The sequence below is a fragment of the Rattus norvegicus genome, chromosome 19 (assembly GCF_036323735.1).
Source record: "Rattus norvegicus strain BN/NHsdMcwi chromosome 19, GRCr8, whole genome shotgun sequence".
In the NCBI taxonomy this organism is placed as follows: Eukaryota; Metazoa; Chordata; class Mammalia; order Rodentia; family Muridae; genus Rattus; species Rattus norvegicus.
Genome location: NC_086037.1, coordinates 10,901,665 through 10,920,221, shown reverse-complemented (window position 1 = coordinate 10,920,221; position 18,557 = coordinate 10,901,665). Strand labels below are relative to the sequence as shown.

General features: G+C 46.9%; 1 protein-coding gene and 1 long non-coding RNA gene across 4 annotated transcripts in view; one reads left to right on the top strand and one right to left on the bottom strand.

Annotated features, from left to right (window-relative positions):
• Positions 1 to 4,656, bottom strand: part of Bbs2 (Bardet-Biedl syndrome 2) — a 35,346-nt gene extending 30,690 nt beyond the window's left edge. Inside the window, exons 1-2 of one of the 3 annotated variants that reach the window (XM_039097425.2) lie at positions 4,442 to 4,571; positions 2,339 to 2,484 (exon numbers count right to left, since the gene is read on the bottom strand). Coding sequence is in view for 2 of the 3 variants with exons in the window: in NM_053618.1 (NP_446070.1) it covers positions 4,442 to 4,558 (117 nt within the window). In the remaining variant the exon portion in view is untranslated. 3 annotated transcript variants of the gene reach the window in all.
• On the top strand, positions 4,402 to 6,573 carry LOC108348893 (uncharacterized). Its single transcript, XR_001842231.2, has 2 exons — positions 4,402 to 4,655; positions 6,065 to 6,573. It is a non-coding gene; the product is annotated as an uncharacterized LOC108348893 (long non-coding RNA).
• Positions 6,574 to 18,557: the final 11,984 nt, after the last annotated feature.

Below are 18,557 nucleotides of genomic sequence, written 5' to 3'. Positions count from 1 at the left end.
TCAGAGGGGAAATTTTCCTGAACAGAACACCAATGGCTTATGCTCTAAGATCAAACTTGACAAATGGGACCACGTAAAATTGCAAAGCTTCTGTACATTGTCAATAGGACAAAACAGCAACCAACAGATTGGGAAAAGATCTTTACCAATCCTACATCCACTAGGGGGCTAATATCTAAAAGGACAAAGAATATGCATATTTCTCCTAGTTTCAATTCCATTCTGGTGTGTGTGTGTGTGTGTGTGTGTGTGTGTGTGTGTATGAGAGAGAGAGAGAGAGAGAGAGAGAGAGAGAGAGAGAGAGAGAGAGAGAGAGTGAGTTCATCCTTTGGGACCATGAGGGGACTTGCCATCTGTGCAGAAGGAACTTGATGGGAGGCATCATTGAATGCATCTCTTACAATGACCCAGCTAGAATAAGTCTTTTTTTTTTTTTGAGTTGGATTTTTTTTTGTCATTGGAACCTAAAATTTTTCCCTTTACTTAGAGCTATTTCAGACCATTCTATCATAGTGCTCTTCCATATGTAAACTCTATTACTGTGCATTAAGTATGCTTTAAAAACAAAACAAAGCAACTTCTACCGTTGAAGACAGTACTTACGTGTGTCCTTCAGCTCGAAGCTGAGCTGGTGCCTAATGGGAAGCTTCGCCCCTACTGACCTGTGTTCGTGATAATGGAAAGTCTTCCACACACCACCAGAGGAGAAGGTAACCACCAACCCAGCTGCAAACCCTGAGATCTACACTGCCTCAAAGTATGCCAGTGTAATCGTGAGGCAAAGGCTGTGGGAGTAACCCAACTCTGACTGAGTTTAAAATCCATCCCACGAAACGGGACCCACGCCTGACACTGCTCACGTGGCCAAAAGCCCGCGCCTGGAAAGGTCACAGGCCTAAGGGAAGAATCAAGAGCTACTGTGACTTCTTCACACACAACAGGGCTGGTACGTACGTATATGAATTTGCAGGGACTGTGGCAGCATGCAGAGAGCCTGCCCAAGTTCAAGCCAGATGGGCTGTCAACGCTGAGAGTGATAAGTGGACGGGGGCATCCCCCACCCCCCACCCCATCCAAGAAGCTATCTGCAACTGACGCCCACTTGCAAAAAAAAACATAGTTTTTTCCAATGGAGTCTCCCTGGGTATACTTACTTATGACCCATGTCCAGGAGTCGATGCCAGCACAAAATAATATTTTTTTATTAATGATATTTTTGTTGATTTTATTCTTTCATACTGCTTTCTTTAGGCTTTCTTTTCCTTGTATATTTGGGGGCCATGTTTGGGCTTTTTGTTTGTTTTTTAGGGGGAAGAGGAGGGGGTATGGAATTGGTTGGATGGGGAGATAGAGAGGATCTGTGAGGAGTTGAGGGAGAGGAAAAGAACGATCAAAATATATAATATGACAATTGTTTTCTATAAAATATCCTTGTCGGGCCAAGGTCCAGTCTGGATGTAATGATAAAAGCCTGCTTCTGGACATGTGGCCCGGTGAGCAGAGTAGGCTCTGGCTTCACTTGGGAATCTTGTTCTGCTTTTTATCCTATTTGCAGCGCTGAGGATTGAACCCAGTCCCTTGACCATGTGAGGCAAGTACCCTACCCTAGACCTTTCTCATTTTTGTCTAATAGATTTATTTATTATATATAAGTACACTGTAGCTGTCTTCAGACACACCAGAAGAGGGCATCAGATCTCATTACAGATGGTTGTGAGCCACCATGTGGCTGCTGGGATTTGAACTCAGGACCTCTGGAAGAGCAGTCCGTGCTCTTAACCACTGAGCCATCTCTCCAGCCCAACTTCTTTCACTTTTGAGACAGGGTCTTGCTCTATAGCCCAAGCCAGTCTTCAATTCACAGCCCTGCCTCTGTTTACTGAGTAGCTAAGAACATAGGCCTGGGTTGTCAGACTTGACTGCAATTTGTTTTGGGGGATTTTGTTTGCTCTGTGTTTTTTGTTTGGTTCGTTAGTTTTAGTTTGGGCCTCCACATTTTGGCAATCCTCCTGTCTTTGTGTCCAAGTATACCGGCATATGCCACCACACCCAGCAATGCGTGATTTTAAAGACTCTGTTTACATTTTTTTTTTTTTTTGGTTCTTTTTTTCGGAGCTGGGGACCAAACCCAGGGCCTTGCACTTCCTAGGCAAGCGCTCTACCACTGAGCTAAATCCCCAACCCCCTCTGTTTACATTTTATATGGACGACAGAATGTTACCAAGCGTTAAAACTTTACCTATGCATGTACCATGGCAATGTGTACAGAGGTCAAAGGCCAACCTGTGGATTTCATTCTCTCATTCTACAATGTGAGCTTTGGTGCTCACACCTTTACCTGCTGAGCCACTCTTGTTTGTTTGTTTGTTTGTTTTGGTACTTGTCTGCCCAGATGAGAAGGCCAGTATAACTGCTCCAGTAGGGCTCCCCCAGTCTGCTGCAGGATATTTGATCACACTGTGAACTCCGACATTGTGTTATTTACTGAAGAAGAAAAAAACAAAAACAAAAAAAACCAAAAAAACAAAAAAACTGTTTCTAGTTGTGGTGTGGTTCAGCCCTTAGCATACACCTTTAATCCCAAACATGAAGGTAAAGGGAGTTTATACAAGAAAGTATCCATGTTTAAAAGTGAGTGAGAGGCAAGTGACAAATCAGAGAAAGACTTGACAGAATGGGACATGCCCAACTCTCGTGAGAACAGAGAGGGGAGGGAAGCTACTTCAAAGAGCAGTGCAGAGAGGGAAGAGACAGTCTAACCGGGACGGTGACACAGAGACAGGTTGCAGGGAGAAAACAAGCTAGACACAGGTGAAGACAGAATGAGCCAGGGAATGAGAAGGGGCCAGAAAAGTAGAACAGATTGCCAAAGTTCACATAAGGCAAGGCAAAGTATCCGAGAGAGGCTGACAGAGAGAGAAGCCAGACTGAATCAGTCATCTTAGAGAAAACTTTGAACAAGAACCCCTGAGTTGAACCAGCCAACAAGAATTCAGAACGAGCTAGAAAGAGTGGACTTATTCAGCAGTACGTCTCAGACGCTGAAACATCCGGGGTCTAGATAAGATCGTACAGAGACCAGAAGTTTCCAGGACTAGACCTAGGTTAGCATATGGAGGCAGTAACCCTTGGGGAGGACAGTTACACCAGGCAAATAAAAGTCCCTTCTACACCAGTCATTCTCCTCGATAATGTGATTTGGCAGTGCTACCTCTGCTCACTCTCATATTGAGGCTACTTCGTCATACCTGCTGGATGCTGTGGCTTCCTGCTTTGATGATGGTTTGCTACCTATCTTCTATGCACAATCACAGATCATTCTCTCTACCGCTCAGACCAAAACCAAGACAAACAACCAAGAAAAACACGGCTAACAAGGCTCCTGGCTGCCTTGTGGCCCCAGCCCTTCAGCTCTGTCCCCGCAGTCTGTGTCCTGGATCGTACCAAGACGTCTGCAATTCCTGATCCTTCTGCAGTTAGCCCACATATCTGCAGGCTCTGAACAAATGCTACCAGAGGCCTTTCTGATCACCCTTTCAACCAGCGAGTCCTGTCAACCCGAATACTATTCTTTTCTCTTACACATAGTACGTGTATAAATTAAACGCACGTTTCCGTGTGTCTATAGCATGTACAGTTCATATCCTATTACACAGCCTAACATGATATATCAAGTACACATTACATGCACACTCTGCTTACTACTTGGGACTCTCTCAAATGTAAGCTCCAGCGGTGAAACTTCATTTACCGCTGTATCTACAGAGTTAAAAAAAAAAAGTGTCGGGTTGGGGATTTGGCTCAGTGGTAGAGCACTTGCCTAGCAAGCACAAGGCCCTGGGTTCAGTCCCCAGCTCCGAAAAAAAAAAAGAAAAAAAAAAAGTGTCAACACAGAATCCCCAAAATCTAGCAGAAAAAAAAAAAGTGTTTACTGTAAAGGTGAATGTTGAATGATCTTTTATCTGTGACCCTGACACCTTTCCCAGCATGTGGCTTGTAATATCCATTTAATGAATACTTAAGTTATGAGGAAAACAGAATACAAGAGATTGAAGAGATCGGAATGTACATGATCAAGAATCGAAACTACAATCTGAAGTTAACATTGGGATTGTTGTTCCTTCCCCGCGATGTGGAAGAGACTCCCAAGAGGCAAGCAGAGGCCCTGGAGTCGGCAGCAATCGCTGCTAATCCTGGACAAGCTCTCCTCCTTCCCGGGACTTCTTTTCCTAAGCTCCTGATCTGTCCTCAATACTGTCCAACACTGAGAACCTGGGGATAAAAAAAATATCACTACTGTGAAGCTTTTCTTTGAAACACCATTTTGATTGGAACGAGGCCAAGGACAGCAGCGACCGGTTGCCAGGCAATGCGGGCTGGAGGCGGGGCAGCGTGAGGGGCGGGATCTGGAGGCAGAAGGAGTTCGGTTAGGAGCGGTTACCTTGCCCGCTTGGGTGGCGGCCGCCAAGCACGGGTGAGTCCCGTCGTAGCGCCCTATGGCCACCATGCGGGGGCTGATTTTGTGGCGCAGTTTCAGGGTGAACACAGGCAGCAGCATGATGGCGCCAGCTAGGGGCGGAAGACAGACTCCCCACGCAGGCGCAAGGTTGGCAGCTTGGCAGGCCGGTTGCCTAGCAGCGGATAAAGTGTGCGAGGTAAATACACCCGGAACTCCGGAACGCCTCAGGCCTGGCGCCGCAAGCGCGGGCTGGAGCGCGACCTGCGTCGCCAACTCTCTCTACGCCTGCGCGAACCCGCCCAGCTACAGAGCTACGTAGGTCCCAACTAGCTCCTGCGACTGCGCAGTGGCGTCTTGCCTGGTTGGAACGCGCTCTTTGTTGTTTCTCAGGCTGCTGCTGTCAATTAGTGTTCGATGCATCTCTACCTTGGCGTCTAGGGTGGTGATTCTGAGCCAGTACCTCCCCGGGATTCTCTGTATCATGTCAGCCAAGCTGCACCCCCGTACACCACACACTATGTCACCCATTCATTCGTTCAAGAACTAAAGCTTTAGCCGGCCTATGGATGAGTGATGCCAAGCCTGATGACCCGAGTTCGAAGCAGAAAACCAGCTCTAAGGGCATGCACACGCACGATTAAAAAAAAATTAATATTAAAAAACAATACCTAACTAACGTTAAAGTGTCTACTATGTCCCTTGCTTTAGCTGTTATGCCCAGGCAAACAACAATAGTAACCTGAAAATAACAATCCCCACAAAATAAAAATAAAGAGTTTTCAGTTTGTATGTAAATAGTTTAAGCAGTAAATGTAGGGCAAGAGAGATAGACGCAAAGTCGAGGGGCATGGGAAGGGAAAGAGTACTTCTCTCCCAAGCCCAGTTAAGTCCATCCGCTGAGTCAGCACAGTTAGCATTTTTATGAAAGTTGCCCAGACAACATGCCCTTTATATAAAGAGGCGTGAAAAAGCGGTGAATCCTGCTTAAGTGCTTTTGCCTTTCCCAGCTGTAAACTTGCGATTTGCTAGGGACCTCACAGGAACTCCTACTGAACTGATGTGATTTAACCCTTTACATCCTTGTGACCCATGGCTTTATCTCACCAAATTGCAAACTCCACTCAAAGCACCGCTTAAAGTCACCTTATAACCTCACTCATCAAAAAGAGGGGAAAGACGGGAAGCATAAACATGACGGGGGACAAGGAGGATAGAGGAAAGGAGCTAGCCCAGGAGAAGGACCAGCCACACCCAGTGTGTAGGAAAATGTCATTAAAGACCGGCTACTTTGTAAGCTAATTTTCAAAGTAAAACAAAAGAGAGAAAGAAGGTGGAGGTGGAGCCCATTGGGGTGTAATGAGAGCTACTAAGCAGTCTATATGGCTGAAAAGATACTTAAGTGGGCTGTTCCCTTTTGAACCCCACATCCAAGCTCTTGGCTGTGAAGTATTCTTTCCCTGAGCACCTATCCCCTCTATTAAACTACTCCCCAACCCTCCCCGCTATACTTACATCTGTGATTATATTTATTATGTATGGTATATGGTGTGTGTGTGTGTGTGTGTGTGTGTGTGTGTGTGTGTAAAACAACACCATGTGTTCTAGGGACTCATGTCACCAACCATGTGTTTTTAACCTGCTGAGCCATCTTGAGGACCAAAATCTCAGTCAACTTCAACTCCGCCCCAAACTGTCTGGCCCTGGAATTCTTTGCTGCAATGAAATTGAGAATCCTGTTATCGCTTGAGTGGAGGCCTCTGGAAAGAAGTCCCCAGGGAGTGCGCTGCCCCAGGTGGCAGAGTGAAGCTGTATCTCACACCTCACTGCTAGTAGCAAAGGGTAGCCTTATTTGGAGAGCAGTCTTTACAGACTTAAGTTAAAGAGCTTGAAACCAAAGAGTGCACGAGGGCTCCCAAAGCTTGGACTTCTTCCCTAGAACGTTGAGAGGAAACAGTCTCCTATCAACATCGTCATTTCAGACTTCTGGCTATGGACATGTGTGGGAATAATCTTGTTTTTAAGCCATAAAAGTTTGAGAACAGAGGACTGCTCGTGAACTACATGTATATATTTCTAAATACAAATATGCAAAATTAAAATGCTGCAACCAACCATTCACTCTGCACATATATGTTTTTTTCCTTCTTCTTTTTTTCGGAGCTGGGGACCGAACCAAGGGCCTTGCGCTTGCTAGGCAAGGGCTCTACCATTGAGCTAAATCCCCAACCCCTCATTCTGCACATATTTTTAAGAGCCTTCTGTATGACAGTCTTCCAGAGAATAGAGAGCAGTAGCAGACAAATCTCTCCTCTCCTAGAACTGACAAACAGTAGTCACAGAGAACAACAAATGCATAGCCGTTAGGGTAGGCCCCTTAGGGAAGGTGAGAAGAGTTGATGAAGGCTGAAGGGAAACCATGCTTACTAAGGTGATAGGGAAAACAAATTCCTGAGGAAAATGACTTTCAAGCAAAGACTTAAAGTAAGTAAAGAAACCAGCTTCCGGGGAGAAGGTTCCAGTATGTGGAAGTGCTAAAGCTAGAGGGGGCTCATTCTAGCTGCCTTCTGGAATAGGCATTCACCAATGACAAATGAGATGAGCAGTCACTGCAGTCACTGCCTTAGGAAACTGCGGAGCAGGCACAGGGGGAGGGGGAATCAGGGGGACGTCAGCCTGGGTGACAGATTGGCAGCTGCTAGAAGCAAAAGAATAGCTGGAAGGCACTGCAGTGAGTACTGGGGGGGGGGGGGTGAGCCTACACTCCCCTTGATGTTTGCATTTTGTAATGTTGGGCATCATTTTTTCCAAGTCTGTTGATATGACCACGGCTAATTGCAATCTCCTTTGGGGATAATGTCAAAAGATTCATTCTTAGTGGTTTGATGAGATCCAAGACCCAAGCCATGGCCCTCCCAGACTAATAGCCCATGCTTCTGAGCTCCACCAGAGGCCCCTACGTCTAACGATATGTATCCCTTTCACTTTCCTACACCATCCCTATTCCCTATAGATCACCTGCAGACTCCCAAAGGCCAGGAGCATCTTCCTCACTGACAAGCTAATGGCAACTGCCCTGGATCTGTTCTTCCAAATCAACACTTACTTCATTTTATGTAATCCTTTCTTGTTAGCTCAAGGGCTATACTTCCACAAAGCTCCCGGATCACTGAAGTCACTGATCCATGTTAATTTCTGACTTGAGTTTGATAGGTCAACCCTGCTGGGAACAACTTGAAAAGAACGGCTCTCTAGCAGACATTTATTGATGGTCTATTTGTTCCAGACAGGGATATATTGTCAAGCAAGGAAGGTATAACCTGTCCCCTATGGATGGTAAATCCTATGGAATTTGGGGAATAGCAGACATTAAACATGATGACAAATAAAGTCATTTTATCTGACCATAAGGCTGATTGATGAGCTGGGACTTGGGAAAAGTCCCTCAGAACAAGTGACATTAGGACTGAAAGCTTATAATAGAAAAGTGGCAACTCTGAGAGGCTGTAACAGAAGGTCATTCCAGATAGAGGGGATGGCACAAACAAGAAGCCAGGTTAAGGATATGACTGGAGCCCACTGTGTGAGACTGGGAGATGTTAGCCAGACCACAATGCACTTGTGGGCTACACCAAGCTTGAGATGTCTTCCTTATTGTTCAGATAAGCCCAAGCCTACTAAATTTCCATGCAAGACTGGGCTTGGACACCATCCACTTGGTCAAACCAAACTTCATCTGTGCACCGCCTTGGTAGTCAGTGACTTTGTAATTGCTCTTCCTAACAGGACATTAAAATCCTCAGCAAACACACTACTAACAATTTATTGAACATTATCTGAGAGCCATCCTAAGTACTTTGTGTGGATCACTTGACTTAATACCCAGTGATGTAGGTATTGTTATCCTGTTTCACAAATGACAAAAGTCTTTCCATTGTCACCATGTCTCTTTATACATCTCCAGTTGGTTCCAGATTTCCAGCCACAGTCTGAGATCTCTGACTGATTACAGGAGATCTTCAAAGCTGGACCTCTAGTCTCTGTAGCCTCAGTTTTTGTCTCTTGCTTCAAACTTCGTCCCTCCCCTTGCTGTTTCAAACATCTCTGCCCATAACTCGTCTCTGCCTGGAATGTCTTTCCTCGAATCCAAAACCCATCTCTAGGACTCCAGTTGAATATCACCAGAGTCCTGATCACCTTGGTCATTGCCATTCACACTTTGTGGCTGCATCAGATCTCCAGCAGTCATGACCTTTGCCAGGTAAAAGGTGTCTGAGTTTCTGGAACAATTATCATCAAGATCAGCAATGATCAGCCAGGAAGATAGTCAGGATACCGCTTTCCCTGCCAAGCACCTAGTCAGGTAGAGAACTCAGAGGCTTTCCTCCAAAGAGAAAACAGACTCTCCTCAAGTCCTCTCGGCCTTTTGTAACTCCTTCAAGAATCAGTGGCTCTTCCAAGGAGATGCTTGTCATCCCAGGTCAGTGACAGCCCTGGACTGGAGGTCCTAGGACTTTCACAGTAAACAGGGTGACATTGGGTGGCCAGGGAGGCAGCACTAGACAGAAGATTAGCCCGTGAACATCAGCAGCTGCAGACCTTATATTCATTCCTCCATCAGCCACCAGTGGAGACTTGAGACTGTTATTTTGTCCTAATACTCTTTGATTTTTTTGAGACAGGGTCTCACTATGTAGGTCTAAATGTTCTGAAATTCATTATGTAAACCATGATGGCCTCAAACTCACAGACACCTGCCTGCCTCTGCCTCCCAAGTGCTCTGATTAAAAGCCTGTGCCACTAAGGCTGGCTCTAATCTTCACCCTTATTGACCCCTCTCTGTTTTGTTTTGTTTTGTTTTGTTTTGTTTTGTTTTGTTTTTTGTCCGGAGCTGAGGACCGAACCCAGGGCCTTGCGCTTGCTAGTCAAGCGCTCTACCACTGAGCTAATCCCCAACCCCCTACCCCCTCTCTGTTTTATCAAGTGCTGGCACACACTATTAAGTCACTGACACTTACAGCCTCTCTTGAAGGGAGGCACTGGCATCATCCCAGGTCACACAGGAAGACATCGAGTCTTGGAGTCTTTGTGATACAAGCCCAAAGCCACGCAGCTGTAGAGCCACGCAACTGTAGAGCCACGCAGCTGTAGAGCCACACAGCTGTAGAGCCACACAGCTGTAGAGCCACGCAGCTGTAGAGCCACACAGCTGTAGAGCCACGCAGCTGTAGAGCCACAGCTGTAGAGCCACGCAGCTGTAGAGCCACACAGCTGTAGAGCCACGCAACTGTAGAGCCACGCAGCTGTAGAGCCACGCAACTGTAGAGCCACAGCTGTAGAGCCACACAGCTGTAGAGCCACAGCTGTAGAGCCACACAGCTGTAGAGCCACAGCTGTAGAGCCACACAGCTGTAGAGCCACACAGCTGTAGAGCCACAGCTGTAGAGCCACAGCTGTAGAGCCACACAGCTGTAGAGCCACGCAACTGTAGAGTCACACAGCTGTATAACCATTAGAGCAAACCCAGTCTGCAAGAGCCTAAGGCCACACATGCAGACTCCAGCTGTGAACTTTACCATGTACCAGTGTTGTCATCTAGAAAAAGAGGATGGTTAACAGTGTCATGTGTATGGGGTGTCACAACACTCAGATGAACTAATAGAGCTTGTCCTGAATAGTTTTGTTTGTTTGTTTGTTTGTTTTTGTCGACTTGACACAAGCTAGAATCATCTGGGAAGACAGAACCTCAGTTGAGAAATCGTCTCCATCAAATTGGCCGGTAGGCAAGCCTATTGGGGCATTTTCTTGATTAATGATCAATGTGTGGAGGTTCAGCCGCCTGTGGGCAGTGCCACACCTGGGCAGATGGTCAGGGTTGTATAAAGAGTCGTAGAGAACAAGCTAGTAAGGAGCACTCCTCTGTGGTTCCTGTCTCTGCTGCTACTTGAGCTTCTGCCCCTGACTTCCCTCAATGATGCACTCTAATCAGGTGACCCTGTACAGCACATGAAGCCATGAGAGCAAGCCAGTAAGAAGCATTCTTCCATGGCCTCTGCTTCACTGTCTGCTTCCGGGTTCCTTCCTTGAGTTCCTCCTCAATGGACTATACCAGCCAAGAGTCCATATAAACCAAAGAGACCCTTTCCTCCCCAAAATGTTTTTGGTCACAGTCTTTATCACAGCAAAGAAAGCAAACTGAAACAGTGCTTAAGCCAATGTCCGGTGCTTAATGGGGGCTCCAGAGTTACTAATATTCTACCTAAGAGCCTGAGCTATCTGGGACTGGTCGGGGTGTCCATGGCGATGAATGCGGCATCTCCTCTCTTTTCTGTCTTTAGCAGATGATGTTGTTCCACTCTTCAGCCCTGGGTTAGGAAAGCCGGTCTAAGCTAGTCAGGTTCTACTTGGCTAGACCAGGACCAAAACATTAGCTCTTGACTAATGGGAAAGGGTAGGCAGCGCCTGCTTCTGGTCCTCGCCTTGAGTTTTCAGAGCATCACCACTAGAGGGTGTGTGTGTGTGTAAAAAGCAGATGGGATTCTGGCTAGGAGGCAGGGGAAGAACTCCAGCAAGACAGGGTGCTTCCAACAGTAGCAAAGCTTACTTCCCAAGGCCTGATGGGGACTGGAGAAAAATGCTGAAATTCATGGAGGAGTGCATTCCAAACAAGGCCGGCTGGAGAAAGCCTGCTATTTTTGCTTTGGTCTTTGAGATAGGATCTTACTATATAGTCCAGCCGGCCTTGAACTCATGGCAACTCTCTTGCCTCTGTTTCCCCTTGACATAATGGAGATAGAAGCCATCTGGGAATAGTCCGTGCCTCTTCCTACTACCATCTCACATAGCCTGTGTGTAAAGACGCATAGCTCTAGGTGTCCCCAAACTCTCCAGATGAGTGACCATGGGGATCTCTCCACGATTTATGGATGGAAAGAGCCCAGGAGGCCACTGGAGTAGAACAGATTACCCAGAACCAATCACTGTGGGCTGTCCTACCTTCACTTCAGGAGCAGCCCTCACAGGTGTTCCAGCCCCCAGTCTCCTCTTCTAGAAACAACTGGCCTCAAACTCCTAGCAATTCTTCTGCCTCTGTTTTTGTTTGCTTGTTTGTTTGTTTTAAGGTTTATTTATTTTATGTATGAGGTCTCTCTCTGTGTCTACGCCTGTAGGACAGAAGAGGGCATCAGATCACGTTGTAGATGGTGGTGAGCCACCTCGTGGTTGGTTGCTAGGAGCTGAACTCAGCAGCCACTGCTCTTAACTGCTGAGTCGGGGTTGGGGATTTAGCTCAGTGGTAGAGCGCTTGCCTAGCAAGCACAAGGCCCTAGGTTCGGTTCCCAGCTCGGGGGGGGGGGGGGGGGGGGGGACTGCTGAGTCATCTCTCCAGCCGCCGCGGGCCCGCTTCCCCCCCCCCCCCCCCCCCCGCCGCCTCTGCTTCCGGATTGCTGGGATTACAGATACTCACCACCACATCTGGCCATCAGTCACGTGACGCTGTTCAACACATCCTCAGTCAGTGACTAGCGAGTTCCAGGTTAGAAAGGGCCTCAGAAAAATCAAAGAAAATAATTGGCCTGCCAGGATTCAGTTCTCAACGTCTTTGCCAAATAATTCGCTCAAAGAAAACACCTTTCTGAAGCATTTTTAGGTGTTTTACTTTAACATTCATGTGTATGTGTATAATGTATGCGGTGTTCTTCGTGTACAGCTCTGGGGAGTTGAGAACCAACTCTCTCCTCTCTACAATGGCTCTTAGCTTTTCAGGCTTGAAAGAAGTGTTCTACTCACCGAGTCATCTCGCTGCCCCCCCCCAACCTGTTTGTTTGTTTGTTTGTTGTTTGTTTGTTTTTCTTTCTTTCTTTTTTTTTTCTTTTCTATTTTTCGGAGCTGGGGACCAAACCCAGGGCCTTGCACTTGCTAGGCAAGCGCTCTACCACTGAGCTAAATCCCCAACCCCTTGTTTGTTTTTCTTGTTGGCATTGTTCTTATTCTCCCCAGTCATCTCCAGTTTTGGCATACGTCTCTGGTTTTGAACTCATACATAGTTTTCATAAGTTGTGATTTTTTTTTTTTTAACATCCATGAACCCAGGCTCCTTAATCTTTTTGTCGGATCAGTGAAAAAGCTGCCAAGAACACAGTAGTAGGCGGTACTGACAAGAAGGTATGGCCATACCCACCTGACAGTGACAAATCTGCTCTGAAGGAAGAGTCAAAAGCTGGAGAGCATGGAGTGACTTCGTAGTTATCCAAGGCCAAGGTGGGATCCTGTGAGTCTGGCATCATGAGGCGAGGAACTGGCTTCTGGCCCACCCTCCCAGCAGGTGCAGATCAAAGTAGACTGCTGGGATCTGTTCCAGTTTCCAAGGAGTGTGCTCCTTGGGAGCCCCTAGAGCCATCCCTGGGTGTGACCAGCATCAGACGCTGGCTAAGGCCTGACTCAGCTTTAATAACTACCCATTTGGTGGGGGAAGCCAACTCTTGGGCACTCGAGGAAGGCCCAAGTCATCCTGCATTGGTCTAAATTCATATAGCTTTGCAGATCTGAGTGCCATGTCTTCAGGGGACACAGAGGGATAAAAGACATTTCAAGTTCCATTTCTATACCCACACGATCCACAAGTAGAAGGGACCAGAAAGATTACCTGCCCACGGCAGGAACCAAAACCCAGGCTTTGCGTCAATCTCTCCAGGGACAATAGCTCACAGTTCTTTGAACTATAAATAGATCTTAAGGCCCCTACTTACAGTGACCCACATACTGATCTCTTTATGGAAGTAGAGGGTTGACTCCAGCACTCCTCCATGTCAGCCCTTTATTAGAAAGTGTATCACCCTAAGTCTCTCCCATGCTGGACACCAGTGAGTGGCTCCTTCCACAGGCCTCAGGGAAGTTCGTGTCTAGTTTCTTTACTAAGGTGGCCACACGTTACCATGACTTCATTTTTAAAACTTTAAGATTGCATTCTGGTTTATTTGTGTGTGCATGTGTGTGTACATATGCCAGGGCACACATGTGGCCGTTAGAGGACAACTTGCAGAAGCCCAATTATCCCTTCTACCATGTAAGTCCCAGGGTTTGAACTTAAATTGCCAGTCTTGGCAACAGGTGCCTCAGACTGCTAAGCCGCCTTAATGGCACCAACTTACTTTTCTTTCTTTCCCTCTTCCTTTCTTTCTTCCTTCCTTTCTCTCTTTCTTTCTTTCTTTCTTCCTTTCTTTCTTTCTTTTCCTTTCCTTATTTCTTCCTTCCTTCCTTTCTTTATTCTCCCTCCTCCCCTTTCTCCTTCTTCGTTTTGAAATTTCACTTTATGTCTATGAATGTTTTGTCAGAGTGTATGTCCGAGCACAACATGGATGCCTTGTCCCTGCAGAGGCCAGAAGAGGATGTCAGATCTGCTACTGGGGACATAGACAGTTGTGAGATGCCATGTAGGTTCTGGGAATGGAACCCGGCACCCTTCCTTCCAAGAACAAGTGCTTTCAAACACTGAGTTGTCCCTTCCATTCTCCATTGATCTGAACCAGCAGGTCATTCTTCAGTGACAGGGTCCTGAGGAGGAAGGTCTCAAGTATCAGAGATAAAGACGATAGAAAAGATGGGCTCAGAGGTTCTAACGCAAGCAAGATTTATTAAGAAGCACAGCATTGTTGGGGGTTATGGGACAGCATAATCAGAAGCCAACGTTCAACGGGATGAAGTCAGCAGGAATCTAATCAGGCAATGTTGCACAAGGGGAACACAGGGTATCTCAAAGGCGGCACAGACTGAGCAAGCCCACAGTGCCCTTGGGACTGATAACCATTGCTGCTTAACGTGGGAAGAGTTGGGTTCTCAGAATCCGAAGCCCCAACTCCTCCAAGACGCTGGCCCCAGCCCACCCCTGGCTCTGCCAATCATGTTCCTGACTTTACAGACAGGACTGTGGTCATTCTCCATACATCATGGCCTCAGAGAAAGCCTTGGGTCAGTCTAACCCCACACCCCATCCCTCTTCAAGGCTCCGTTCTGACAGAGAACAGAACTCTAAAGCGGACTAGGCACGTTGTGTCTCTCCACCAGACGGACCCAAGAAGTTCCTTACTCCTTCCTCAGGTTTTCCAGATGTAACCCAGAGGTGAGAGCTGCTATAGGAATTCCCCCAGGAGAAACCCCAAGGAACAAAAGTTGATGCTTCTCTGTGTGTGTTGTGGTGTTAATTGCCTAGCACGGGTCCACGGTAGCCGTGTCACTGCTGGACTCATAGGGAACAGTCACTTGGGATTGGGGAGCAGCCAGATAAAGGCCGAGACTTGGGAGAACAATAAGGCAGGAGGAGGTCACAGCGGAAGCTGAGACAGCTTGTTATGAACTGAGCAGTCTTCTCTACACCTTAAAAAAGATGTGCTCACATCCTTCGCCCAAGCCAAGCCCCTCACAGTATGATCTGTTTGCAGAAAGAGTCTTTACGTAGGTAAGTTAAAAGAAGTCTTTAGGTGACATAGACAAATCCTGGCATGACTAGCATCTTTATAAAAGAGAGAAGTGTGGACGCAAGCACAGACTCGGGAGAGAAAGCCATACGACAATGAAGGCAGGGCCGAGCACTGCATCTACAAGGCAAGCAGCACACAGAACTACCAGGGAGAGCCACTGGAAGCTGGGGAGAGGCCTGGAATGGATTCTAATTCGCAGTCCCTGGAAGGAACCAACCCCACCCATACTTTGGTTTGGGTCTTGTAGCCTCTAAAACTGGGAGAGAGTAGGCCTCTGTTGTAGAAGGTGCTCAGCCAGAATGGTGTTCTGTTAGGGCAGGTGCAGGTGGACCACACCTAAGCAAAGAGAGAAGAAAAGACCTCGGGAAGGGCCCCTGGATGAAGCTGTATTCACAGGAGCTTGACCACAGCTGGATGGGGTGGTCCCTAGCTGACAAAGCAGGAAGGAAGCTGAGGAAAACCCAACCCAACCCTCTCTCCTTGGACCTCTGGGGAAACCCAGTCCCAGGGAAGGCTGTGGCAAAGGGAAACTAAGATTCAGCTCTCTTGACTCGGGTGTGCTTCTGGGTGTCTGGGCATTTTTTTTTTTCCTCCCGTCTATGATCCACACTCACCCCTCTGACATGGGGCCTTCTGAAAATATTTTGTTTACTGTTTGAATGGATGATCCTTTGATGTGTTCAATGGAAAGGTAAAAAGGTAGAGCAAATGAGAAAGCAGGAAGGTTGGAACGCTTATGCTGCTGATGGTACTGGAAAGTGACAGAGCAGCTGAAGCGTGTGTGTGTGTGTGTGTGTGTGTGTGTGTGTGTGTGTGTGTGTGCACATGTGTGTGTGTATATTCCAAACTCAAAAGCAGAGACATGGATCCATGCACCAGTATTCAGAACAACATTGGTCCCAATAGCCCAAAAGAGGAACAAGCCATGTCTACCCACAGATAAATAAACTTGTAAGCACACAATGGAATATTACATGGCCAAGAAAAGCAATGACATCTGGGCATATGCTACAATATATATGAATCTTGAGGACATTGTGTTACCAGGAGGAAAAGGACAATTATGGTATGCTTCTTATGTATGGTATCTACTGTAATCGAATTCACGGAGACAGAGAAGTTCTCAATAGCTGGGGAATTCAGGATCATTGTTTGCTTGCTCTGCTTTTTGAGAAGGGATCTCATTATCCAGACCAAGTTGGGCCCCAAACTTGTAATCCTTCTGCTTCAGCCCTCCAAGATACATGCTTGGCTTGTTAGTAAAGGAATTAAAAGGATAAAATTAATGTTACACATATCTTACCAAAATTAAATTTAAAAGTGTGTCTTCTGAAAAGGCATGTGCAATGAAATGCAACCTCTTTCCATCCCATGGCTGCCAACCTTCAACCCCAGAGCACTGACTGACACCAGCTCTGGGCTCTCCTTTCACACAGGGCTGGTGATTACACTATGAACTGTCCTCTTCCTGTACACCTACCCTAACCTTTGTATGCTTCATAGGCAGAATCATGTCTTTATTTTCTTTGTTTTTATTTATTTATTATATATAAGTACACTGTAGATGTCTTCAGACACACCAGAAGAGGGCATCAGATCTCATTACAAATGGTTGTGACCCACCATGCGGTTGCTGGGATTTGAACTCAGGACCTCTGGAAGAGCAGTCAGTGCTCTTAACCACTGAGCCATCTCTCCAGCCCCATAATTGTGTCTTTAAAAGCTGGCTTTTTTCATTTAGTATGTGCTTTGAAGAGCTTTGGACAGCATCCACATCTTCTTTCCCTCTATTGACTGATTGATTGATTGACTGATTGATTGGAGGTGGAGACGGGCCTTGTCCTTGCAATCCTCCTGCCTCTGCTACCAGAGAGAACTGTGATTCCAAGAGTATACACTGTGGCTGCCAGCATCCTCATCGCTTACAAAGGGAGATTCCTGTACAAAGCATTCTATCCAGGAAACGTTAAGTAAACATTTGTAGATGGCAGCACTTGCATGTTAAGAAGGGTAGGGTCCTAACTTCAAAGAACAGAGCCTGCCAAATGGGTAACTGCCCAAGGAGAGAGTGAGCCAGGGATTCTCTAGTGTTCTCCATTGGAAGGATCAGCTTGTACGGAAGCTATACCTGGAGAAAGGCTTTTGCACCACATGTAGTGGCCCACATCTGCAATGTCAGTACTCAGTGGGCTGAGGCAGGAAGATTCTGAGTTTGAGGCCATCCTGGGCTGTAAAGCAAGATCCTGTTGGGGGGGGGATGGAGGGGAGAGGCCTTTTCTAGATGCTGGTGAAATAGTAACCAATAGTTCTTCTCCTGGGGCAGCTAGTGTCCTAGGCATGCTGGGTATATTAACCGATTTAATCTTCACAGCAACTTGATGGCTGTCGGTGCTGTTATTGTCATTAATTACCCCCATTTTACAGCCACAGCTCCTGGGCACATAGAAGCTATGTGCCTTACTTAAGATCTAGTGAATGACAGACCGAGCTTAAACCCACATAGTGAGGCTTTAGGGCACTTGTTCTCGCTCACTATGGCTTTCTTATTTGCTTGCCTCTGGGGTACACAGACATCTACTGAATTTCATGCCAGGCCCTGGGCTCCCTACCCAGAGGGGTACAATGATACCTAGGGCATAAGCCCCGGCCTCATGGAGTCCACAGCTACTGTGGGATCGTGATTTCGCTGAATACAAAGCAGAAAAGGTATCAATAATGTTAAGGTACCAAGTGTTGATCTGCTACATGGAGGAAGTGGTATGCGAGTGTGTGGAAGATCACTACACCCCGTCTTCCCCCTTCCCCCATTTCATAGGTTGACACAATGGACTGAGGCGTCCCAAGATGCATTAAAGTAAAGGACCTGGGACTCTTCCTCTTGCCTCTAACTCAGATCTGGGGCCTCACAAATGTGAGGGACAGACAGATACTTAGCAGATGGGCCCAGAGGGTCTTCTGTGTGCCATCCCTCATGGAGAATCTGGGCTCTAGTTGGTTAGGTGGTGAGCACTGTCCTTGGCAGGGCTGCCCAAGCCAATTAATACGCCAAAAGCACTTTGAAGGTTAAATTGTCTATAAAAAGGTCTGGTTCCCACAGCTGCCAGCAGCGAGGCAGGGACAGCCTAGGGAGAGGGCCATGCCAGTGATGGTGTAGATTCTAAGCTGTGGGAATTCCTGAGCAGGAATGCTTGGGGATGGAGGTTAAGCTCCACCCCTCTCCTCTGGTCCCAGAAGAGTCAACTTTACAAGGTCAAACTTTACAAGTTCAGCGTCAGTGACAGATGCTGGTGCTGATGACGCTGAAACTAGGAGTTCCCCGACTGTGCTAGGAGTCACTTGGTCTCTTCAGTAAGCCAGCTCATTTTTAAAGTTATACTTCCATTGGAAGTCGATTCTTTTCTCACGGCAATATATTCTGATTACGGTTTCCCCTCCTTCTATTCCTCCCAGTTCCCCCCCACCTCCCTTCCAGATCCCCTCCCTTTGTCTTTCATTAAAATCTATTTTCAATTAGCTAATTAAGAGCACATGATTTTAAAGAGGATCTGGGTTTGGTTCCCAGTGCCACATGACAGCTCACACCATCTGTAACACCAGGCCCAAGAAGCCTCTTCTGCACTCCATAG